At 39.1% G+C, this 19531-nt stretch overlaps 1 protein-coding gene across 2 annotated transcripts in view; it reads left to right on the top strand.

Annotated features, from left to right (window-relative positions):
• ARHGEF10 (Rho guanine nucleotide exchange factor 10) overlaps positions 1-19531 on the top strand; it is a 104159-nt gene that overhangs the window by 59900 nt on the left and 24728 nt on the right. For both annotated transcript variants that reach the window (XM_014948989.1, XM_014948990.1), the window contains 7 exons: positions 5638-5753; positions 7368-7495; positions 7978-8078; positions 9241-9362; positions 12558-12644; positions 14025-14248; positions 15379-15536. In XM_014948989.1, the coding sequence (XP_014804475.1) occupies positions 5638-5753; positions 7368-7495; positions 7978-8078; positions 9241-9362; positions 12558-12644; positions 14025-14248; positions 15379-15536 (936 nt within the window). The remainder of the gene's footprint in view (positions 1-5637; positions 5754-7367; positions 7496-7977; positions 8079-9240; positions 9363-12557; positions 12645-14024; positions 14249-15378; positions 15537-19531) is intronic.

Below are 19531 nucleotides of genomic sequence, written 5' to 3'. Positions count from 1 at the left end.
TTGGATTTATATAATAATAATTGAAAAAACCCCTTCTAATTGGAAATGAAGAGGAGCTTAGTATGGGAAAGGACCACCTGAGCCATTATATGTGCTTACCCAGGAATAGATGTGTAAACTGCGGGTGGCTGCATCTACTCTAGGCATTGCATCACTTTCTTTTTCCTCTACAGTAGCATAAATCTGTGATAAATTAGTCATTCACAAGTGAGACCCGGAGCACCAGCAGAAGCTACTGAGAAGCGTGTACAAGTTAACAAATCACCATGGTAAATAAATGTGTCCCCTAGTAGTTGTTTGAGAGGAGGAATAGGGCGTGATCGGTTCAGGATTACACTATCCAGTATGCTTGTGGTGCCTGTGAGAGTTGAAAATTATTGAGAGGGAGTGGATAGAGGGCGATCCCAGGGGAGCAGCTGCTCTGCCAGAGCCCGTGGGAGCAGCTGCGGCTGCCGGCGGTGCTCCCTGATGCCAGAGCTGGGAATTCTCCCCCGCTGCCCACCCCCAAGCGCTATCGCAGGCAGACGCTGCCCTTTCCACCAGTATCTTCCCGCGCAACCTTCCAAAATCCTGATTTTTGCCTGAGCCAAGTTAAAACTGACTTTCGCCACACCCAGGGAGTTTCCTGCAGGCTTTGAAAGTGGCTGGATGTAAACGGGCTAAAATTGCCTCTGTTTCGGTCAGAAGAGTTATTTCAAACGAAGCAAAAATGGTGAGTTTAAAGCTGTGGTGCCGAGAGTAAGACTGGGAAATGAGCAGGTGAAAGGTGTTTAGTATTACACTCAAATATATCTTGGTTAAGGAGCAATTGTTATAAAAAGCAGAATCTTCCCACCCCAATTTTACATAGCAGCAAAGATCAGTTTAAACTTTAAGCTCTTTTCCTCCCTCTAAAGCAAGTGGCAATTTTTTGAGGTTTGGGCTTGGTTTTTTGTTTGTTTTCCTTTGTTGTTTTTTTTTAACCTTGAGTATATTTCATAAAATGCTGAGCAAGGAATTTAGGTATTTTGCATGAATTACTGGTTGTTGGCAATAAACTTGCCTGTTGCAGGGCGGCACGAATTCCTCTGGTAAAATCTTAGCAACAAGTTGATGAAAAAAAAACCTCTCCGCTGACTTCTTTGTGGCCAAGATTTCACCCTTGATCTGTAGGTGGAATGCGCAAAACGTTGCTTCTGAAGGCACAGATGTGGTTGTTGGTTACAGCATGCTGCCTTCTCTCCTGCCCGGGCACACCTCTGTAACTCGTGGGATGTGTAGAGCTGGAGAGAACTTTCTCTAATCATGGAGGGTTTTTTTTCACGTTGGAAAAAGAAGTTGTTTTGCAGCTTGATAGCAAGAGTGGCTTAGAAATGGGAAGGAAATGGCTTTATCGTTTGTGAAACATTTCAAAAGTACAGAAAGAAACCAAACACGTGTCCGCTTTGGAGCAAAGCCAAGAGTTTTTTCAGTGCTTTCTATGGAAAAAAAGAAAGGGTGAACACCCACCCCAAAATAGACAGCAATCAAATGGTCAGGGAACATGTGTGGGCTGAAGCAGCCAGTCTTTGGCTCTGAACTGAGAAACACATCTGATGAACAGACTAGCGTGCCTCCCCCACCTCCTTCACCCAGGAAAATCCTCCCTCAGACAGTTCTCGGCCAGCACACAACATTTTGTTAACCACTGAGAAGCTAATGCTGTTTTAAAAGACATTGTGAGTAGCCCTTGCAGGACCCAGTTCAGAGGTGAGGTAGCTGTAACTTATAACTCGTTATCTAGACAGAAACCAAGTGGTAATATCTCAGGGAATTCTCTTCTGATGAGTCCCCCAGTTCTGATCTCTGAAGCCCAGTTATTTTATTGTGTTCCAGTTTGTGCCTGCTAAAGACCTTCATGAAAGAATATTAGCCGTGGCTATTGATCTAGTCCTCAACTGACTATTAAAATTTCTTCTTAATTGGGATGTTTGTCTTTTCTAGAACATCAGAGGATGGAAGCAGGGCTCTCTTTAATTATTTATTGATTTGCTTGTTAGCTTCCTTTCCTGTGCTAAGAACGTGGTCTTTAATGAATGAGCCCAAAATGACTTCCATTTGGTTTTTCTGTGTGACAGAATTTCAGATGCCAGATTAGTTTATTCGCTTTGACACTCTTACTGCATCCTTTTTATCTTGACTTATTAAAAGCTTATAAAATATGCATGGCGCAGACATAATAGAGTCAGTGACAATTACTGAATGAAATTCAAGATTTATGCCTTATTTCCAAGGCTGGGACAGATATTTCTAAGAGCATTTGAAGCTCCAGGAAGAGGATTGTAGAGGATAGCTCTTTTTGTAACGCACAGGGCAAGTCCATCTGTGTAAGAAGGTAAAGCTTTCTCTGTGGTCTCAGTTGAAGACTGTGCCATAAAGTTCTACAGCATCTAAGAGCTGCCTGAATGCTTGCTCTTCTATGTTGCAGGTTAGTGTCCATTCTCCGACCTGCTTTCAATAATAACGTGAAATGTCTGGTAACTCTGTCTTTATGAAGCTGCAAAGAGTGCTCCTGTCTTTTATAAACTTAGAAGTCATGTAATTTACTTGGGTGAAAATGTCCACCCTGTACAAGGGAATCCTCACAAACTTTCTGCTTTTCACAGCCTGGTAGTTGTGAATTGTCTCTTGGTTCAAACCCACAAGGGTAAATTTCAGAAATATTTGTCACATGTTTTTCACTGCAGCAGTTTGGTTTGTTTAGTAGTGGAGTTTATAAATGACAGGTAAGCGGATAGACTTCTGCCAAAAACTCAACTAAACTGCCAATTACTTCTAATCAGTCTAAATTTTGTTTTGCAGAACTTATCTTTTTGTTACAGAAACTTACGGCAAGAATGATTTCATTCGTGTTCTTTACAGTGCCAAGCACATTATCAATCTAGCTTTTGGCTAGATTTCACCAGACTTCTGTTAACACTTCTATTAACACTAATCCACCCTTTCTTTGCAAGTAGCCCCAATAAAATCAACAATTTGCTGTGTCTAGGAACTAGCGATTCTGGTGCTTAACAAATTACAATTCTTGTAGATGTCAGTAAGAAAAAAGGTGTAAGCTAGCAGAAGAGGGATGCAAGGAGAGAAGTGTTCACAACTTTCAGATGTTGATTTTTTTTTTAAGGATTTGGATTGAAGAAAGTGAAAATGCAGCTTAATGAAAGTATCTAATCTGCAGTTCCAGAAAAGTGTTTAATTTTTTTAAACAAATCTGCAAATGTACTCTACTGACCATAATCTCAAAACTCTCTCTTAGGTCTACTTTGCAGTCATTTCTTTTCATTGTGTACAATAAATGCAACGATCTTTTCTTATGGACTGATTTGTTTTTAAGGGTAAGAAAGGCTAAATTGTCCTTTTAATTAACATTCAGAACAGGCAAAGAAGGGTGGATGAAAGTTGCATCTATTCTCTGTCAGGGTAAATAGTAGTAAGTGTGGTCATTGCCCATTCAAGGGCGATACACAGCAATCCTTTCATTGATTCAATTTACCAGAAGATTTAAAGGCAAGAGAATAATGTGAAATTTTATGGGAATGTGTAATCTCTCAGGTTTATGTTGTATTTTCTGCCGTGAAGGGGAGGATTCAGAGATAAAGTAACCCTTAACATTTGCCTTGAGCCTTGAAATTTTATATGCTTCAATGTTTAAGGCAGACTTCTGGCTCAATATGGTGAATTACATTAAAATAAAAAAAAGCGTCCAGTGGTGGCCTCGATCTGTATGATGCCTCAAAATAGGAAAACGTCTTGAGAAAATACAGTTCTTTTCATACATAAATGAGAATATACGGATGATTTAAGAAGAATTGTCTTGCGTGTGTTTATTTTTCACGTGTATTCTGGATGGTGCTGCTCTGACAGCACTGTGTTTGGTGTGTGGTGTTTTATACTGTGGTCCCTATGGCAGACCTGGGGTCGGAGGTGGTAGGGGTGTCTGGGCTGGTGGCTGCTCTGGGGCAGCCAGACCTGGTGGCACAGCTTGTGCCCCTGCTCCCCAACCTGGCTGCAGAGCCGGCGGCCACCATCGCATCTAGATCACGTTCTTGGCCACCACAGGGCTGAAATCCTTCTGCTCCAGGGGACTTTGCTGCCCGCAGACTGGCTTCCAAAGCTGTGGTAAGGGTGAGGATGCCTGCTTTGGATACTGCACTGCATGAGCTCAATACTCTGCAGGGGTTTCCTGGAATGATGATCCATCCCCAGTTCCTGTCATTCAGCCAGAGGGAAACGTGCTGACTCCCTACAAGTCGGGGTGGGGCTTTTTGGGGAGAGGGAGAGTGTTGTTTCTGGGAGAGCTCCATCGCCATCCTGTTCCTAACATCGTGTCTGGGAGTCAGAGTGTATTAGCAGGGCTTTGCAAGCTTTGGGCATTGAGCTGCTGGAGCATGTCCAGAGGAGAGCCACCAAGCTGGTGAGGGGTCTGGAGAACAAGTCCTATGAGGAGAGGCTCAGGCAACTGGGCATGTTTAGTCTGGAGAGGAGGAGGCTGAGGGGAGACCTCATTGCCCTCTACAACTATCTGACAGGAGGGTGTAGAAAGGTGGGTGTTGGCCTCTTCTCCCAAGGCAATAATGACAGGACCAGAGGAAATGGTCTGAAGTTGCATCAGGGGAGGTTTAGATTAGATATTAGATATTAGATTAGATTAGATATTTACTGAGAGTGATCAGGCACTGGAACAGCCTGCCCACGGAGGTGGTGGAGTCACCATCCCTGGAGGTATTTCAGAAACGTGTAGACGTGGCACTTCAGGGTGTGCTCTAGTGTTTTTTTTTTTTGTGGGTTTTTTTTTTTTTTTTTTGGTGGTTTTTTTTTTTTAGGAGGGGGTTGGACTCGATGATCTCAAAGGTCCCTTCCAACCATGAAGATTCTGTGGATAAATTAAATGCTTATCCTACCAATCAGAACATTAAGTGTTACCTTATAAGCACATATATTTCTTGACAGTTAGGCCAAAATATTTCTGCTGCTATTTGTTGCTGATCTCAACGCAGGTCCTTTTTTCACATAACCATGATTGCAATAAAATCTAAAAGTGGTTCGGTGAAATGTTCAGGCTTGTATTAGAGTTAGGATGTAGATAGATATAATCCAGAACTGTCTTGTGAAGCTTTGGTACTTGTCACAGTTCTAGGGTGTGCTTATTCGAACTACACATAATGGTCTCCATCATATCTGATGAACAAAGCTGAATCTGAATTGTAACTGTAAAAGGCAATGATAAGGTGAGCTAAAAGGAAATGCTTATGGTAATAACGCCTGTACATGCAAAGCTAATATGTCGTAACATACTACTACCTATAATTTGCCAGGATGCATTTCACAGTTATCTGTCTGCAGGGACATCGAAAGCACCTGGAGCAGCAAAGTGAAATATCAATGATATGTGTATAAATAAACCCCTCTGATTTTCAGAAGTAATGAACTCACTAGCTGCACGTCGGGACATTAGTTGTTCTTACACTCTAGAGATTGCATCACCAATTTTGATAAGCTTAATTTTCATAGTGTTAAGAAGTACTGATATATGTTAATAATATTATCTTTGTCATGCTTTCTCCTTCAACTGAAAATTACATCATCTTATTATATATAACCTTATGTTTTTATTCATTTTAGACAAGCTCTATATGGGACCAGGGCAACTGTACCATGATCTGCAGAACCTTTTACATGACTTGAATGTAGTTGGTCAAATTAGTCAATTAATAGGCAGCCTTAAAGGAAACTATCAGGTAATAAACAAAGCTGGATTTGTTTTTCAAATATGTTCCTGTTTTAAAGTAGCATAATTGCCTCTCCGTACGATCTGTGCAAGACATTCTTTAGTTCTCTCTGTAAAGACTGTAATAATTTTTAACTCTAGTAATTAATTTACTGTTAACTGTTTAGCATTGTAAGTGGATTACAGCTGTCTGTAAAAAAACAGTCTTGTTTTTCTTTATTGTTTTTAAGCGTAGGTGGATACTACAAGTGTCTGCATTTGCTCAGTAGCTGATCAGCTTAAATGGCAACAATTACATTTTGATCTTAAGAAATTGGATTCTTGCAGTAAGACAAGGTAGTAGGAGGATGGCTGTTTGGAGGAAGCTCTTGATGCCCATTTGAGCTTATATTTTTGAGATCAGGATTTTGAGGGATTTTGAAAGTAATTTGCTTTGGCTTTGTTCACGTCCCTTTTATTTCGCTTATATTCTGGCAAACAGATCTAGTACTTTAACACTGTATTTCACAAAGGGTTCTCCACGGTCTTAAGACTTAAAAGGCAAAAAAGCAATTTTTAAAAATATTTTTTATGTATGTGTAGGCACAATTTTTAACTCCTAGCTGCCACCATAGGGATATATGTGTGTGAATATATATATGAAAGCTGAGTTTCTCTTGGGATATCTTGCCTTGAGAGTCAAGGGCGTTAAGCAAAACAACGTTTCGTGAAAATATTTACTGTGAAGGAAGTTTATGAAAACAGTACTGTTGGATGATAGTTCACGCGTATTTGAAGATGAATATAAGCTGCATTATTGGGAGTATGTATAGTACAGATACCATAAGACATTTGGCTGTTAACATATACAAAACCTTCCTTCCTGTACTGCCAGTCAGAGCCAACTACGTTTTGAAAACTTAAAATTCAGTCAATGTTTCCAGGTAGAGATATGTAAGATAATTAGAACAGCTTAGTGGGCAATGAGGTCAGCTTGTCTATTTTTGAAAAAGACTTCAATTTTCATAGAATTTTGACTGTGGAAGGTGAGTTTACTTTTGTGTATGAATACAGATTATTGTTGTTTCATTAAGTGTCACTTGAGTACTTTTACCCTCTGTGACCCAACATTCAGCTTGCAGAGAATTATTTTTTCAGCATCCTGCTTAAACAGATTCCAGCCACACAGACAGCTTTCATGATGGCTCTGTAAACATTTTGGTGCAAAGATTTGAACAAAAACATATTGGCAGTATGATCTGTAGGCATTTTCATGAGATTTTCTTTAAAAACAGAATTTGTGGGTTCTGTGTAACTACTCCTTGAAATGAAGTAAAAGGGTTATGCATACACTTGATGCGAATTTGCCTTTTGTAATCTGAGAGGCACTTGGGAATAATGTTTGTGTATCATCAAACTCTGAGCAATGTGTGATTAAATCATCAGATAAAGTATGTTAGCAAATTTTTTGCGGATATTTTTGAAACGTGTTTACAAATATGACTAAATTATCCATGACTAAAATGTGGACTAAATGAGGCCCAGGTGCCAGGAATTGTTTGTTACATGCAGAGATCACCTCAGTTAGCCTGTTGGAAATAGGCCAGTAGGCTGGCATTGAATATTAGCTTTTTTAATTTTTCAGAACTTAAACCAATCTGTAGCCCATGACTGGACCTCAGGTTTACAAAAACTGATTTTGAAAAAAGAAGATGAAATCAGAGCGGCAGATCGCTGTAGAATTCAGCTGCAACTCCCAGGAAAACAGGACAAGTCAGTAGTAATCTTGATTACAAAACTTTCTAAGTGGGCTCATGTATTAGGCATAGATTTACCAGGGAGGATGTGGGATTCTGTAGTTCTTCCCCCTCTTCTGTCTCCACAGTTAGCCTCTGACTTCTGCTTTCATGCCACAGCTTGCATGTTCCAGGGCAGCACTGTAGTTTTTCTCCTGTTCCTCAGCCCTGTGTTCCAGATGCAAGAAGCAAGAGAGGAACAGTGGCAGGGACCGCTAATAGGGAACAGCCACTGTCTTATTCCCTGGCCAAGGAGGGTGTTCTTCTCATACCATTTCATGTAAAGTGTAGGCAGATGGGCTTATGGCATATTCTAGCCTGCATGCATCAGTTGGAGCTCTGTCTTTGTCTAAGTGCTAGAAAATAATGAAATTTCATCTTGCTCAACATTTCTAGCCTTGACTATATCTCATACTCAATGTATTTCAAGTGGCTTTTTGGGTGTTTTTTGTCTTGCAGGTCTGGACGCCCCACTTTCTTTACAGCTGTGTTCAACACATTTACCCCTGCCATCAAACAGTCTTGGATCAACAATTTACAAATGGCTAAACTGGCTCTTGGTAATTCTTAGTTACTTAAATTTCCAATCAAGTTAAGATAGCTCTCAATTTACAGTGTATTTTTTTTATTTTTATTTATGAGAAAATGATTTTTTTGGTAAAAAAATGTTAAAATCTCAATACAGCAAATTATCTCTACAAAGTGATGATGTATAGATAGGATGGAGGTATTATGAAGGAAAATAATTTCGACAGTATTTTAATGAAGTCTGTGATAATCATTACTAATTGTTATATCTAAATCAACAAGAATGGGATACACTACATGACAGACAGGAGAGAAAGTTATTCCATTATAAACTTACTTCTTCAGATCTTGTGAACTTCTTAAACTTTGAACTTCAAGTTCAAATTTCTCAGTTTTAGCTCAGAATGATTTTAGCTAGGAAATATCAGTGAAGCTGCTGAGTTCATTTGTTTACCTTTCTAAGCATGAAATAAATTTATGGGTATTGTTTTTTGGGGAAGGTTTTCTTAACATAAATCTGTAGTCTTCACTGGAAGGATTATTGCAAATGAACCTGATCTAGGTGGGAGCAATAAGGAATGTGCTGTCGTGTGATATTGTTAGTCCGTGTTTGTGCAGGGGGTGTAGGTTTCCAAAGACACCTGGGATTTTGAATGCCTAAGCTGAGAAACATTGAGGATTATGCACTTGCATATCTTCAGGCAAATTTCACTAGCACATCCTCAAAATACAGTATTTTTATGGATGATCACTGAAGGGAGGCAAAATAACAAAAACAAGACAGAATGGATGTCTCCATCATTCCAGGAGGAGGATCCTTATAATGATAAGGAGAAGTTGGTAGTGATGTCAATTATACAGGCAGACTAATGCTATTTGAAAAGCAGATTTCCTAGAGTCTGCAGAGAGGTTTGATGTGTCTTTTCCTCTTTTAATAGTTTACTGACAAGATCACTAAGAGAACACCCTTAACATTTTGCTAGTGTAAGAGGTTTCTTTGCGTTATCAATATGTATGTAATCTAATATACTGGATTTTTGCTCATAGTTTTAAATTGTCATTTATACGTATACGGCATAAGAACAGCCTGATCAGTATTAACTGATCCTAACAGAATTCTTTTCTATTCCTGTAGAGAGGTGTAAGAGACTATTCAGTGAACGTGGGGTGTTTGTTTTGTTCTTTCCATTACAGCGGAGGATAACCTGTTAGGTTGGTTCTGTGTAGAAGATGATGGGAATCAAATCAAAAAGGAGAAGCATCCTCTCCTTGTTAGACACATGCCAGTGATGATGGCCAAGCAGCAGGAGTTTAAGGTGAGCAGAATTTAAATTGCTTTTCTTGTGTGATACGACTGCTAGAGATCATATCGTAAATACATCTATTAGTTCTCTTGAGTTACTGTTTTGGTGTAAGACCAGTAGCAATCAGGAAAGCAAAATACTGCAATCTTTGAGGCACTAAGGCACGTAGTGTTTACTTTTATATAGTATGACATTCACTTTCAGCTGTAAGCTCATTACTTAGTGAAAACAGAACTGCTGGGAATTTTGAATTGGTCTTGAGGTTTCCAGGTGTTTGTTTGAGGCTCCAAAGAAACCTGCAGTTTGCAAAGCGCAGGAATCTGATCTCCATGATAGCTCTCCTGCACTGGTGCAATTATGTTGAATCCTTCTCAAATTTCTTATTTTCATTTGTGCGCAGAGAGCAATATTTTTAAAGGGATTTTTAAAATTCAGTTTTGTGGGGTCTTATATAAAATGTAGTTCTGTTTTAAACAGTGATACAGAAGTTGTCTTAATGGTTCATTTCCTAAAGTAACATGTCAGTTTGAAGTCATATTGACCACCGGTTTTAATAATGAAAATGAACACAGCATGTCCTCACCAACAGACAGAAGGGAAGGGTGCTAGATGCGATTTTCTCCTGTGCATCAACAGGGTTTTATTGGCCATCAGTCGGTTAGGCTGGTGCAAAAACTCTAGTGGAAATAAAATTCTATATGCATGGCCAGAATCCCAATGTTAACATCATTGCAGGGGTACTGCTTGGAGCAGTAAGTCTGCAGACCCTCATTTCTAGGACAGCCTTCACTTCAGGTGTGAGTATAGAGACTTGGGTGTTGGTGGAAAATAATTGCTAGCTGGAAATGCATTTGAAATGTGTAACGGTGTTGAATCAAGCCATTCCTGTGATACTGGTTTTCAGAGCAGAGCTGTGGTTTACAGCAGCCAAAGTCTACTGGAAGTCTCCAGTCTCCCATACAACCATTGTCATTCTTGTCTTATTAAACAGTCAGCTCTTTCTGTATTGAATACTTTTTAAAGTCACTAGTGGTGACTTTAAATAACCAAGCTAATTTAATTTTTTTTTTCAGAAAATTAAAATATTTATGTTTCCTTAGAGCCTATGCGTATGTAAGTCCTAGAAGACCATGCCAGGAGCCTTGTAGGTCTGGGCTCAACTTCTGTTGAGCCTCAGCTGCAGTTTAGGTGTCAGGTCGCAGCTTGGGGTGGGAAGAGAGACCCTTTGCTTGGCTGATCCTGCTTGTTATCCCTCTGCGTGCTGCTTCAGGTGGTGTAGGGAGCCAGTAACAACTTCTTCCATCAGAGCCAGTTTGCACCCCAGGCAAAGGGCTTCTGCCAAGATTAAGAGCTAAACTACTGAGGTTTAACCACGGAAAAACACCATTGGGGTTGACTAAGATGCAAAGAAACACAGAGATGTAACAAGCAGCCCCAGAAGTATCCAGTGTGCAGGCTGTCTTTTCTTTCACTGGTGATGTATTTAGCTGTCACAGCCCCTGTAAATCACCATTTCAAGTTGGTAGCTTCAGCATGTGTTAAATAAGACGTGATAAGACTGGCTTAGATAGCTCTTTTTTTTTTTTTTTTCTTTTTTTTTTTCCTCATCTATTGGTTTCTATCTTTTATCCTTATAGAGAATTGCTTTGGTGAGTACGGAAGATTATTTTTACTACTGCTAATCACTTGGTGATGCCTGTTGATGTCAGGGAGATTTGTGAAGTTCTTTGCACTTTTGAAAATTAAGAAAACTGGGAATTTAGAACTCTAACTTAATGCTTGCTCATTTCCTTTTTTTTTTTTTGTTTTTTTTAAATTTTTCACTGTTGGGAGGTGGTGTTGCCAGGTTATGGCGAATTTGTCTAAGTTAATACTAACCAAATTGTTTGTAGTATTGCAGTATAATTGCAATGACATTGATGTGTGAGACAAGAACACTAACATGAATTATAGAGAATCTTGTCTAAAAATGTAGTATCACACCTCATCAGAAACCTTTTTATTCTCTACACAATTATGAATTGCTTGTATATACTTAAAGTGTTTACAAAGCTTCAGAAAGCTCTGCCATGGATATTTGGGAAATTAGGGAAAATAGAAATTCATAACTGCTCATAAAAATGCCTGTTTTCAGAGCCTTGGTGCTTAAATGATTTTTCAGAGTTGGGATGGTGTAGCTTTCAGATTTTTCTTAAATGGCCTGCATGATAAAATCATGACTATGGTTATTAATTTACTGACAGTAAATTCATGATGATGTGAAGTTAGGAGTTAGGAGCATTATGGATGATGACATTAGCATTCAAAATGAGTAAAGCATCTGGAGAAATAATTTGATGGGGGAAAAAAGGGGATGGCAGTGAGTAGGACAGACACATGGTATGCTCAGGCAGAAATAAAAGAGCTTTGCAAGGAAGTGCAAGGAAATAAAGAGATTGAGGAAGTGGTTGAGTAGAAAGTCTCTAAAAGTAGTTTTTAATAGGCCAGCAAGCTAAGGATTGGTTTAGAATATAATATTGTTACAAAGAGCAAATAATCAATGAGATGTGTACAAAAAGGCTTCTGAAGAGGTTATCATGGTGTAGTGCTGCTAAAAGCCCTGCTATAATACCGTGTTCAGGTGAGAAAGTTCTGCACTCTCAAGTATATGGAGCTGATCTGTCTACTGGAGAGATGCCAGTTTGAAAAGTCATAATGATAAAGAATTTTAAAAACAAGAATTAAACAAAATAGAATTATTTTAAAGATTTTTGAATTTTATTAATTAAGTCGTAATATCAATTTAGACTAATGAAGAGGAGACTCAGGCAGGGTCACAGCATATATCGGCCTTATATGTAAAAGAAGCACTACAGAAGGGAAGGAGGTACCTGGTGGCTGAAATGAGAAGTAACAGGCTCACGATTACAGCAAGGATGAGGTCAGGTTGGGTATCAGGAGTAACGCAAGGGTCATGAAGCATTTTGGGCAGATCAGGTAGAGAATTTGTAGCCTTTGGCTTCTGATGTCTGTAAGAGTCGATAAGGAACGTGTCAGGAGCAACACACGTGCAGGTGACCCTGCCCACAGGGAGCTGGACGGACTAAACTGGCTTCTTGCCTTCTGTGAGTCTTTGATATCCTTAAAAGCTTTAGTTAATTACAGGCAAAATTAGACAGAAAGAGAGGTATCTCTTTAATGTGGTAACTGCTCTCTTCTTCTTTGAAGATTGAATGTGCTGCTTACAATCCTGAGCCGTACCTCCCTGGTGAAACAGAGGCAGATTCCTGCGCCATGGAACATGGCTTTCTTTGGGTAAGTGTAACCTTCAAAAACTAAAAAGGGGGTTGTCTCCTATTTCTTTGCATTGTTTTTTGTGACTCTCGCCAACATATGGATTTGAAATAAATTCTGTTTTGGTGGTTTTTTCGTTTGTTTGTTTTGCAATGGATTTCTACAAAGGCTAGCTAGTAGTTTTGTCCATGGGATTTTGCTGTTCTCAGTAGGGTGTCACTTGGCTGTGTGTGATTTGTTAGTGTGACACAAAACAAATTCCAAAGTGCTGAGCACATTCAGAAGTGAGTTATGTGCTAATTTATAATGAGGGCTGCTAAAACCCACATGAGCTCACACTGTCCTACTGTCTCTTTCCATATTTTAAAAATGTTTTAGCTGTAAATAATCTGTTTAATTCTGTACATAGGAAAAAAAAAACCACCAAAACCCAAACTGTTCTGGCATATTGCTGTGACCTCAAATATTCAGATATTCTAGCAGAAAAAGTGAGATAGCTAACACTTTACAAAAAAAAAAAAAAGTTAATGATTTCACAAGCTTGTTACTACAATATTGAAATTCTAAGGGAATCCTTGTGAACTAAACATAGAAGTTAGGAATAACTTTTGTCAGTGCTCTTTTTCAAGGTGCCCCATATAATTTCTTTTTGTCTTTGCTATGAATAAACGGTCATCACAAATATATGCCAATAAAATCTTTTTACTGCCACAAAATGTTCTTTTTGTCTCTTTGCTATGTTTTTTTCATTACATTTAAACATAAAGAGTCACTGTATAAAAACACTTATTACTGTTTGAAAGATATTTTTTTTTCCTTTTCCCAGATCCCTAAAGCACACAGATTTGTGGACGTATTGATGATATTTAGTTCTGGATCAGGGAAAAGTTTAGGATCCTGTATCAACAAGCTTACAAAAAGGACTATATATTAATAATCCATCTTTCTGTTGGGACAGAGCATCTCTTTGTAGACCTGTTACTGTGCAAAGGAGAGGCCTCAGCTATATTGTCTGTTTTAAAGAGTCTGAGATAGCTTAGGCTACCGGTTATTAAAATAATGTATTTTACAGATACTTTGTGTAATTGTATTACAGTATGTTTATACATATGAGTCAGATGTCACAATAGGCAATAATATTCAAAAAGGAAAGAACTGTTTTTGTGAGTATCCAAGGGAATTTTGAGTATGTGTTTTGACATCTCTTGTATTTGTGCTGACTTATTTTCTTGATTATGTCTTACTGCATGAAAACTCATATTCACATATATAACTTGACACACGCTCTCCAGTCATTCCTTTCATTAATGCTGGTCTTCCTGGAGACGTGTGTCAGTCTTTGTCTTTTTTTTTTTTTTTTTTTTTTTTTTTTTTTTTTTTACTTTCCCCTTCCCAATTCAGATTGGCAGTTGTACTAATCAGATGGGCCAGATTGCAATAGTCTCATTTCAAAGCTCCGGCCCCAAGGTTATTGAGTGCTTCAACGTGGAATCGCGGATTCTCTGCATGGTCTACATACCCGAGGAGGAGAAACAGAAAGAGCAAAACAAGGCTCTCAACTCTGAAAATGTTCTTGCAAAAGCTTCCAATGTGCCTACTATTTGCCTTGGCATGGAAGAAGGAAGGTGATTCTCGTTTTTAATATACTCTCTATGATTTATTCCTTAGGCTTACTATTCTATAGCAAAATTGTGTGAGATACTTTTTTTAAAAAGAAAACATTTTCTTGGAAGTATCCCTGAATATCCAGTGGCCCCACCTTACCCTTTCTACCTAAATCAAGGAAAAAACCCACTCTGCATGATATTAAAATATACTATATAGTATTTTAAATTAAAATAATGTGTATTTTTGAAGACAGAGGATTAATTCTTCATACATCATGTCTGAAAAATATAAATATGACTTTTGTAATGTTACAACATAATCTCTAGGCATTGGAAAGTTTTCAGAATGATGAAGTGTTAAATGAGGAACCCATTAACCTTCTACACTATGATATTGCGCAGGACTTGTCATGCAAATAAATAATATTCCTGTTTACTATTAACATGAATTCTTTTGCTCTGTTTGAACTGTTGACCTTACTGAGTCATCACTTGGTTTAGATTGAAGAACAACGCTACGTTTTTGAACTTACAGGTCAGAAAGCAAACAGATCTTGTTATAGCTGGTGAGGGCATAAGTATGTCACCACGTGATTTTTGAAGGGGTTTCTAACCAGTATAAATGAAGGAGAAAAAAAATTTTACAAGGAAAATGCTATGTTTCCAGAAATTCCAACACCTAATTGTCCTGATTATCTTTGCTTGCGAAGTACCGTTAATTACAAATGATTATTCAATATTCTTAACACACCCATGATAATCCTCTGTAGGAATGGTGGGAATTTTAAGTGAGTTTTTCTTCTTTTTTCCTAGTTCTCTAGGTAATACTTAATCCTTTTATTTATTTATTTTACTAATAGAAAGTTTTGGATAGACTCATAATAAGGACATTGAGCAGAATTTTTTATTATGTCTCTGTTGAAAAAATGTTTCTCTAGACAAGATAATATGAAAAGTGTTGTCATATGTCAATATTAAGTAATTGCAAAAAAGCTACATAGACTCCTTTCTATAATTGTCTTCCTATGAATGGAATGATAAACATCCCTCCCCCCCAATATTTTGTTTTAATCCTCTTGTGCATATTCTAATAAGACCTTAATAAAATGTGTTTTTACAGGATTATTTTTTCTTGCTTCTTTTCATAGTATTTCTGTTTACAAAAGTTGCCAAGGCTCAAAGAAAATTCGTCTTCAACACTTCTTCACTCCTGAGAAATCAACTGTTATGAGCTTAACATACATGTCTCAATACTTGTTTGCTGGCTTGGTAAATGGAAACATCTCAATCTACACAAAAGCAGAAGGTAATGTAGTGATATGATATGATAACATCCTGAGGAACTTGCATGTCAGTATATTTTGGCAGAAATAGTTTTCCACTGCTATATTGTCAGAAAATCCTCTGTAAAACTGCTGAACTAAGGTTACTACGCTTTTCAGTACTTGTGAAAAAAACTTTTCACACTTTGTTTTCTCTTTTTGAAGGATAGTAGATAATTTGATATTCTTCCCTCTTTTACCATACGATACATATGAAAATTGATTTGTGCCCCTTAGCTTAAACCCTAAGGTCTTTAGTGTTAGAAGAGTCCAGAGGTTTATGTGATAACAGCGGTATCCTGCATTTAGCACAGCATGATGCCAGCTCCACAAAACTACCTGGTACTGAAGTTTGTGAAAGACAAAAATTCCCCACTGGTAGGGATTCCTGCGTATCTCTTTTGAAATGACAACTCCATTTTTACTCTGCAGATACGAGGTCTTTCCTACATATTTCATATGTATTTCACAATAGGATTCCTTTTTCCATTAGCATCACAGTTGGTTGTTTTGTATCTAGCAAAGTAATTGGCTAAAGTAATTTGAGTAAACAAGAATCCCAGGTAATAGTTCTGAACCAGAACAGTCTTCTCCAGAGCTGGTTTGGGTGCTTCTCTGTGTATTTCCAGCTCGTCTCACTAACTTCTCTGCAGTATTACATCTCTCTCTCTCTCTCTCTCTCTCTCTAGTAAATGTAGTTCAAAATTGGTGAGGCTTTACTCAAAGTTTGAAGCCTGAGTTTTTAAGTGAGATGTTAGCACAGAGACATCTAATCAGCAGAGATCTGCCGTACCTTATTAGTGTGAGCTTCATAACGATGGTTGTCATACTTCTCTAATGAGATGGGCCCAGTAAGTAGTGCAGTTGGGTTTGTGTGGCACTACACCTCAGCTACTAAATCCTGCTGGCTTCTAACTGAGGAGCCAAGCTCAGTGTCTTGAATATTGGAACAAGTTCTGTGTGCCATGTTAGATCATACAAAGACTTAGTTTGGGAAAGGTACAGGATGCCTTATTATTTTTTTTTTCCAAGCAACAAAGAATCTGAAAAAAAGTGATGGGAAAGAGATTTCCTTTCACCAATTGTCATCTTCAGCCCAGTGGGTTTCCTGTTGAGCTGTCCTCTCTGATCCGAAGCCAGACATTGGATTTCAGTTCCCTTGGAAAAAAAGTACTCAACTTCTTACAAAAGAGACCGCTTCAAAAGCATGAGTGGCACCCTTGGCAGTATAGGTAAAGAAGGATGCATGAGTTGCGTGTCAGCAGAGGGTATTAAGGACAGGGCAGAGCTGCTAGCCAAACTGAATGACGTTAAGAGCTGGAGGTTGTGTTGTATTGACCAGCATCATAGTGTCCCCTGTTTGTCTTTCTTTGAAGACACCAGTTCCATGAAGTTATAAAATCGCAGAATCATAGAATTGTCCAGGTTGGAAGGGACTTTTAAGATCATCTAGTCCAACCATCAACCTAACTCTGATTAAAAAAAAACCCATAACTAAACTGTGTCACTAAGCACTATGTCAACCTGTCTTTTGGACGCCTCCAGGGATGGTGCCTCAACCACTTCCCTGGGCAGCCCATTCCAATGATTAAGAACCCTTTCAGTGTAAAAATTTTTCCTAATATCCAATCTGAGCCTCCCCTGGCACAACTTGAGGCCATTTCCTCTTGTCCTGTCACCTGTGACTTGGGAGAAGAGACCGACCCCTGACTCTCTACCCCCTCCTTTCAGGTAGTTGTAGAGAGCGAGAAGGTCTCCCCTCAGCCTCCTCTTCTCCAGGCTGAACAACCCCAGCTCCCTCAGCCGCTCCTCATAAGACTTACTCATGAGACCCCTCTTAGGTATTTGTAGAGCCTGTTGCAGTCTATTTCAGGGTTGCTGAAGCTCTGAGATGGGGAATACACTTCCCCCCCCCCCCGACTCATCTTACAGTCCTTACAGTTTGGTCTGTGTGTTCTCTTTCAGTTCTCCATGCTTCATGAAAGTTGTGTAAATCAGCTGCTCCCATGTCAGCGTTTGTATTCCTTATAGTTGGCTGCTGTGGTCATGTGAGGCAGTCGGCCCTGGGGGGGTGTTTTTATGAGCACTGACCTATTTTACCAAACAAAGGAATCCCAGTGGTGAAACAGGAGGGAGGGGGGATGCAGCCTCCCAAGAGCTTTGTGCAGTTCATCAGGGTCACAGTCTGTTCTGCAGAGGGGTTACTTTCCAGCCGTGCACTTCAACTTGGGTTATGGGCTATGGGCATAGAGGAGATTAAGGAAAAATTTAAAAATGAAGATGAAATATGGTCATTGCATTATGAGGCATCTTGATTTGAAGCCTGAGAAGGACAAATGCTGAGGGATGCACAAATGGTTGTGCAGCCTGTTGCGACTCCATGAATGAAAAGGGGTAATCTTTCTTCTAGGATGAAAATCCACCTTTCCCTCTCTACTAGAATTGGGATTCTTGTTTCTTCCTCTATGGTCAGAAGTGCAGTTGGATCAGTTCCGTGGCTGAAGCTCGATGCCTTTATGCATGTAGCCAAAGAACCATGACTTCTGTCATTCCATGTTCAATAGCTCTAATTTCTCGTGATGTTTTCAGATGGCTGAATGCATGTAAATATTCAGCTTTTTAAGAAACAGCAAGTACTCCCTTCTGATTTTATTCATAGGATAACTTTGTCAGATCGACAGCATACTGTCTTGAAGTAATTTAAAATGGAAGCTAAGTATGTATAGTAAACTGAGGAACACGTGCCTTGTTAGTGGCAGAGCTGAAGGCGCATGGTTAGACTTTATGGCAGGTAGTCATGTTTTACTGCAACACTTCTGTATCTGTGTATTTTTGCTTATAATTTAAAAAGTACTGGAGCTTGAATGTATTTGAACATAAATTAAAAGCAAAGTCAATGAGGCGCTGATATCGTAAAAGTCTACTCAGTTCTTAAATGTGAGCTAACATGGCACTCTGTGAAAATGTCACTGAAAGACTAGGATGTAGGTCAGCTAACACATTAATCTTAAAAATAGGAGCCCTAATAATTATCCGTGATAATCCTTAGTTTTATATGGGTGAGAAGACTAGTTTGGGGAACTGTGAAATAGCTAATGCATTAAATGCTGTTAGATATAGGAATGCTAGTGATGCAGATCATAAAGGTTTTGACACCTCCTGTGTTGGGAACTTGTTTACAGTGTGATTAACTTCTGCACAGTTATCAGTCTGAAATATTGTGTATTTAGTGTTTGCTCCAGGCCAAATTATTAGGAATATTTCCAGGCAAAACATTTCTAGATGAGGTTAAGGAAAAAGTACATTCTATTGTCTTTGTTTAAAAAACGTAACAAACCCCCTTTGTGATGATTGCAGACGGCCCAGCAGATGTGTTTTCTGAGTGATGTAACAGCAAAAAAGGTCAGCGCATGTTTGACTTCCATTCACAAAAGCATCTTCGGAAATCACAATCTTTATATAATATATGTGTGTTGTTCCTGATCTACTGTAGTCAGCTCCAGCTACTTCCTTTCTTCTTGACACTGATGTACGTTTCCTTTCCATAAAGCCCTGTAAAGAGTACGGAGGGAAACAGGAAAAAGAAAATAAAAACTCAGAATGATTGTGGCAAAGACCAGAAGAATTAAGATATTAGTAGCTTCAGAAAGAGTTCGGTTAAGATGGGAGAACAGATGCACAAAACAGACTCGCTGCTTCGATAGCAATGCCTGTCTCTTCGGCACGTGATCGCTGTGTGTAGCCTCTCACTCGCGTACAGCACCACAGCCAGCCCTCGCACACTCACCACAAGGATTAAATTCACAGCTCTTGGCATGCTCAGTGATGCTTCCCCTCTGCTGGGCACTGGTGAGGCCACACCTGGAGCGCTGGGTCCAGTTCTGAGCTCCTCAGTATAAGAGGGACACGGACATGCTGGAGAACGTGGGGATGATGAAGGGACTGGAGCATCTCTCCTGTGAGGAGAGGCTGAGAGAGC

The sequence above is a fragment of the Calidris pugnax genome, unplaced genomic scaffold (genome assembly GCF_001431845.1).
Source record: "Calidris pugnax isolate Ruff unplaced genomic scaffold, ASM143184v1 scaffold141, whole genome shotgun sequence".
NCBI classification, from domain to species: Eukaryota; Metazoa; Chordata; class Aves; order Charadriiformes; family Scolopacidae; genus Calidris; species Calidris pugnax.
The sequence above is the reverse complement of the archived record's forward strand: the minus strand, read 5'-3'. Positions and strand labels throughout refer to the sequence as shown.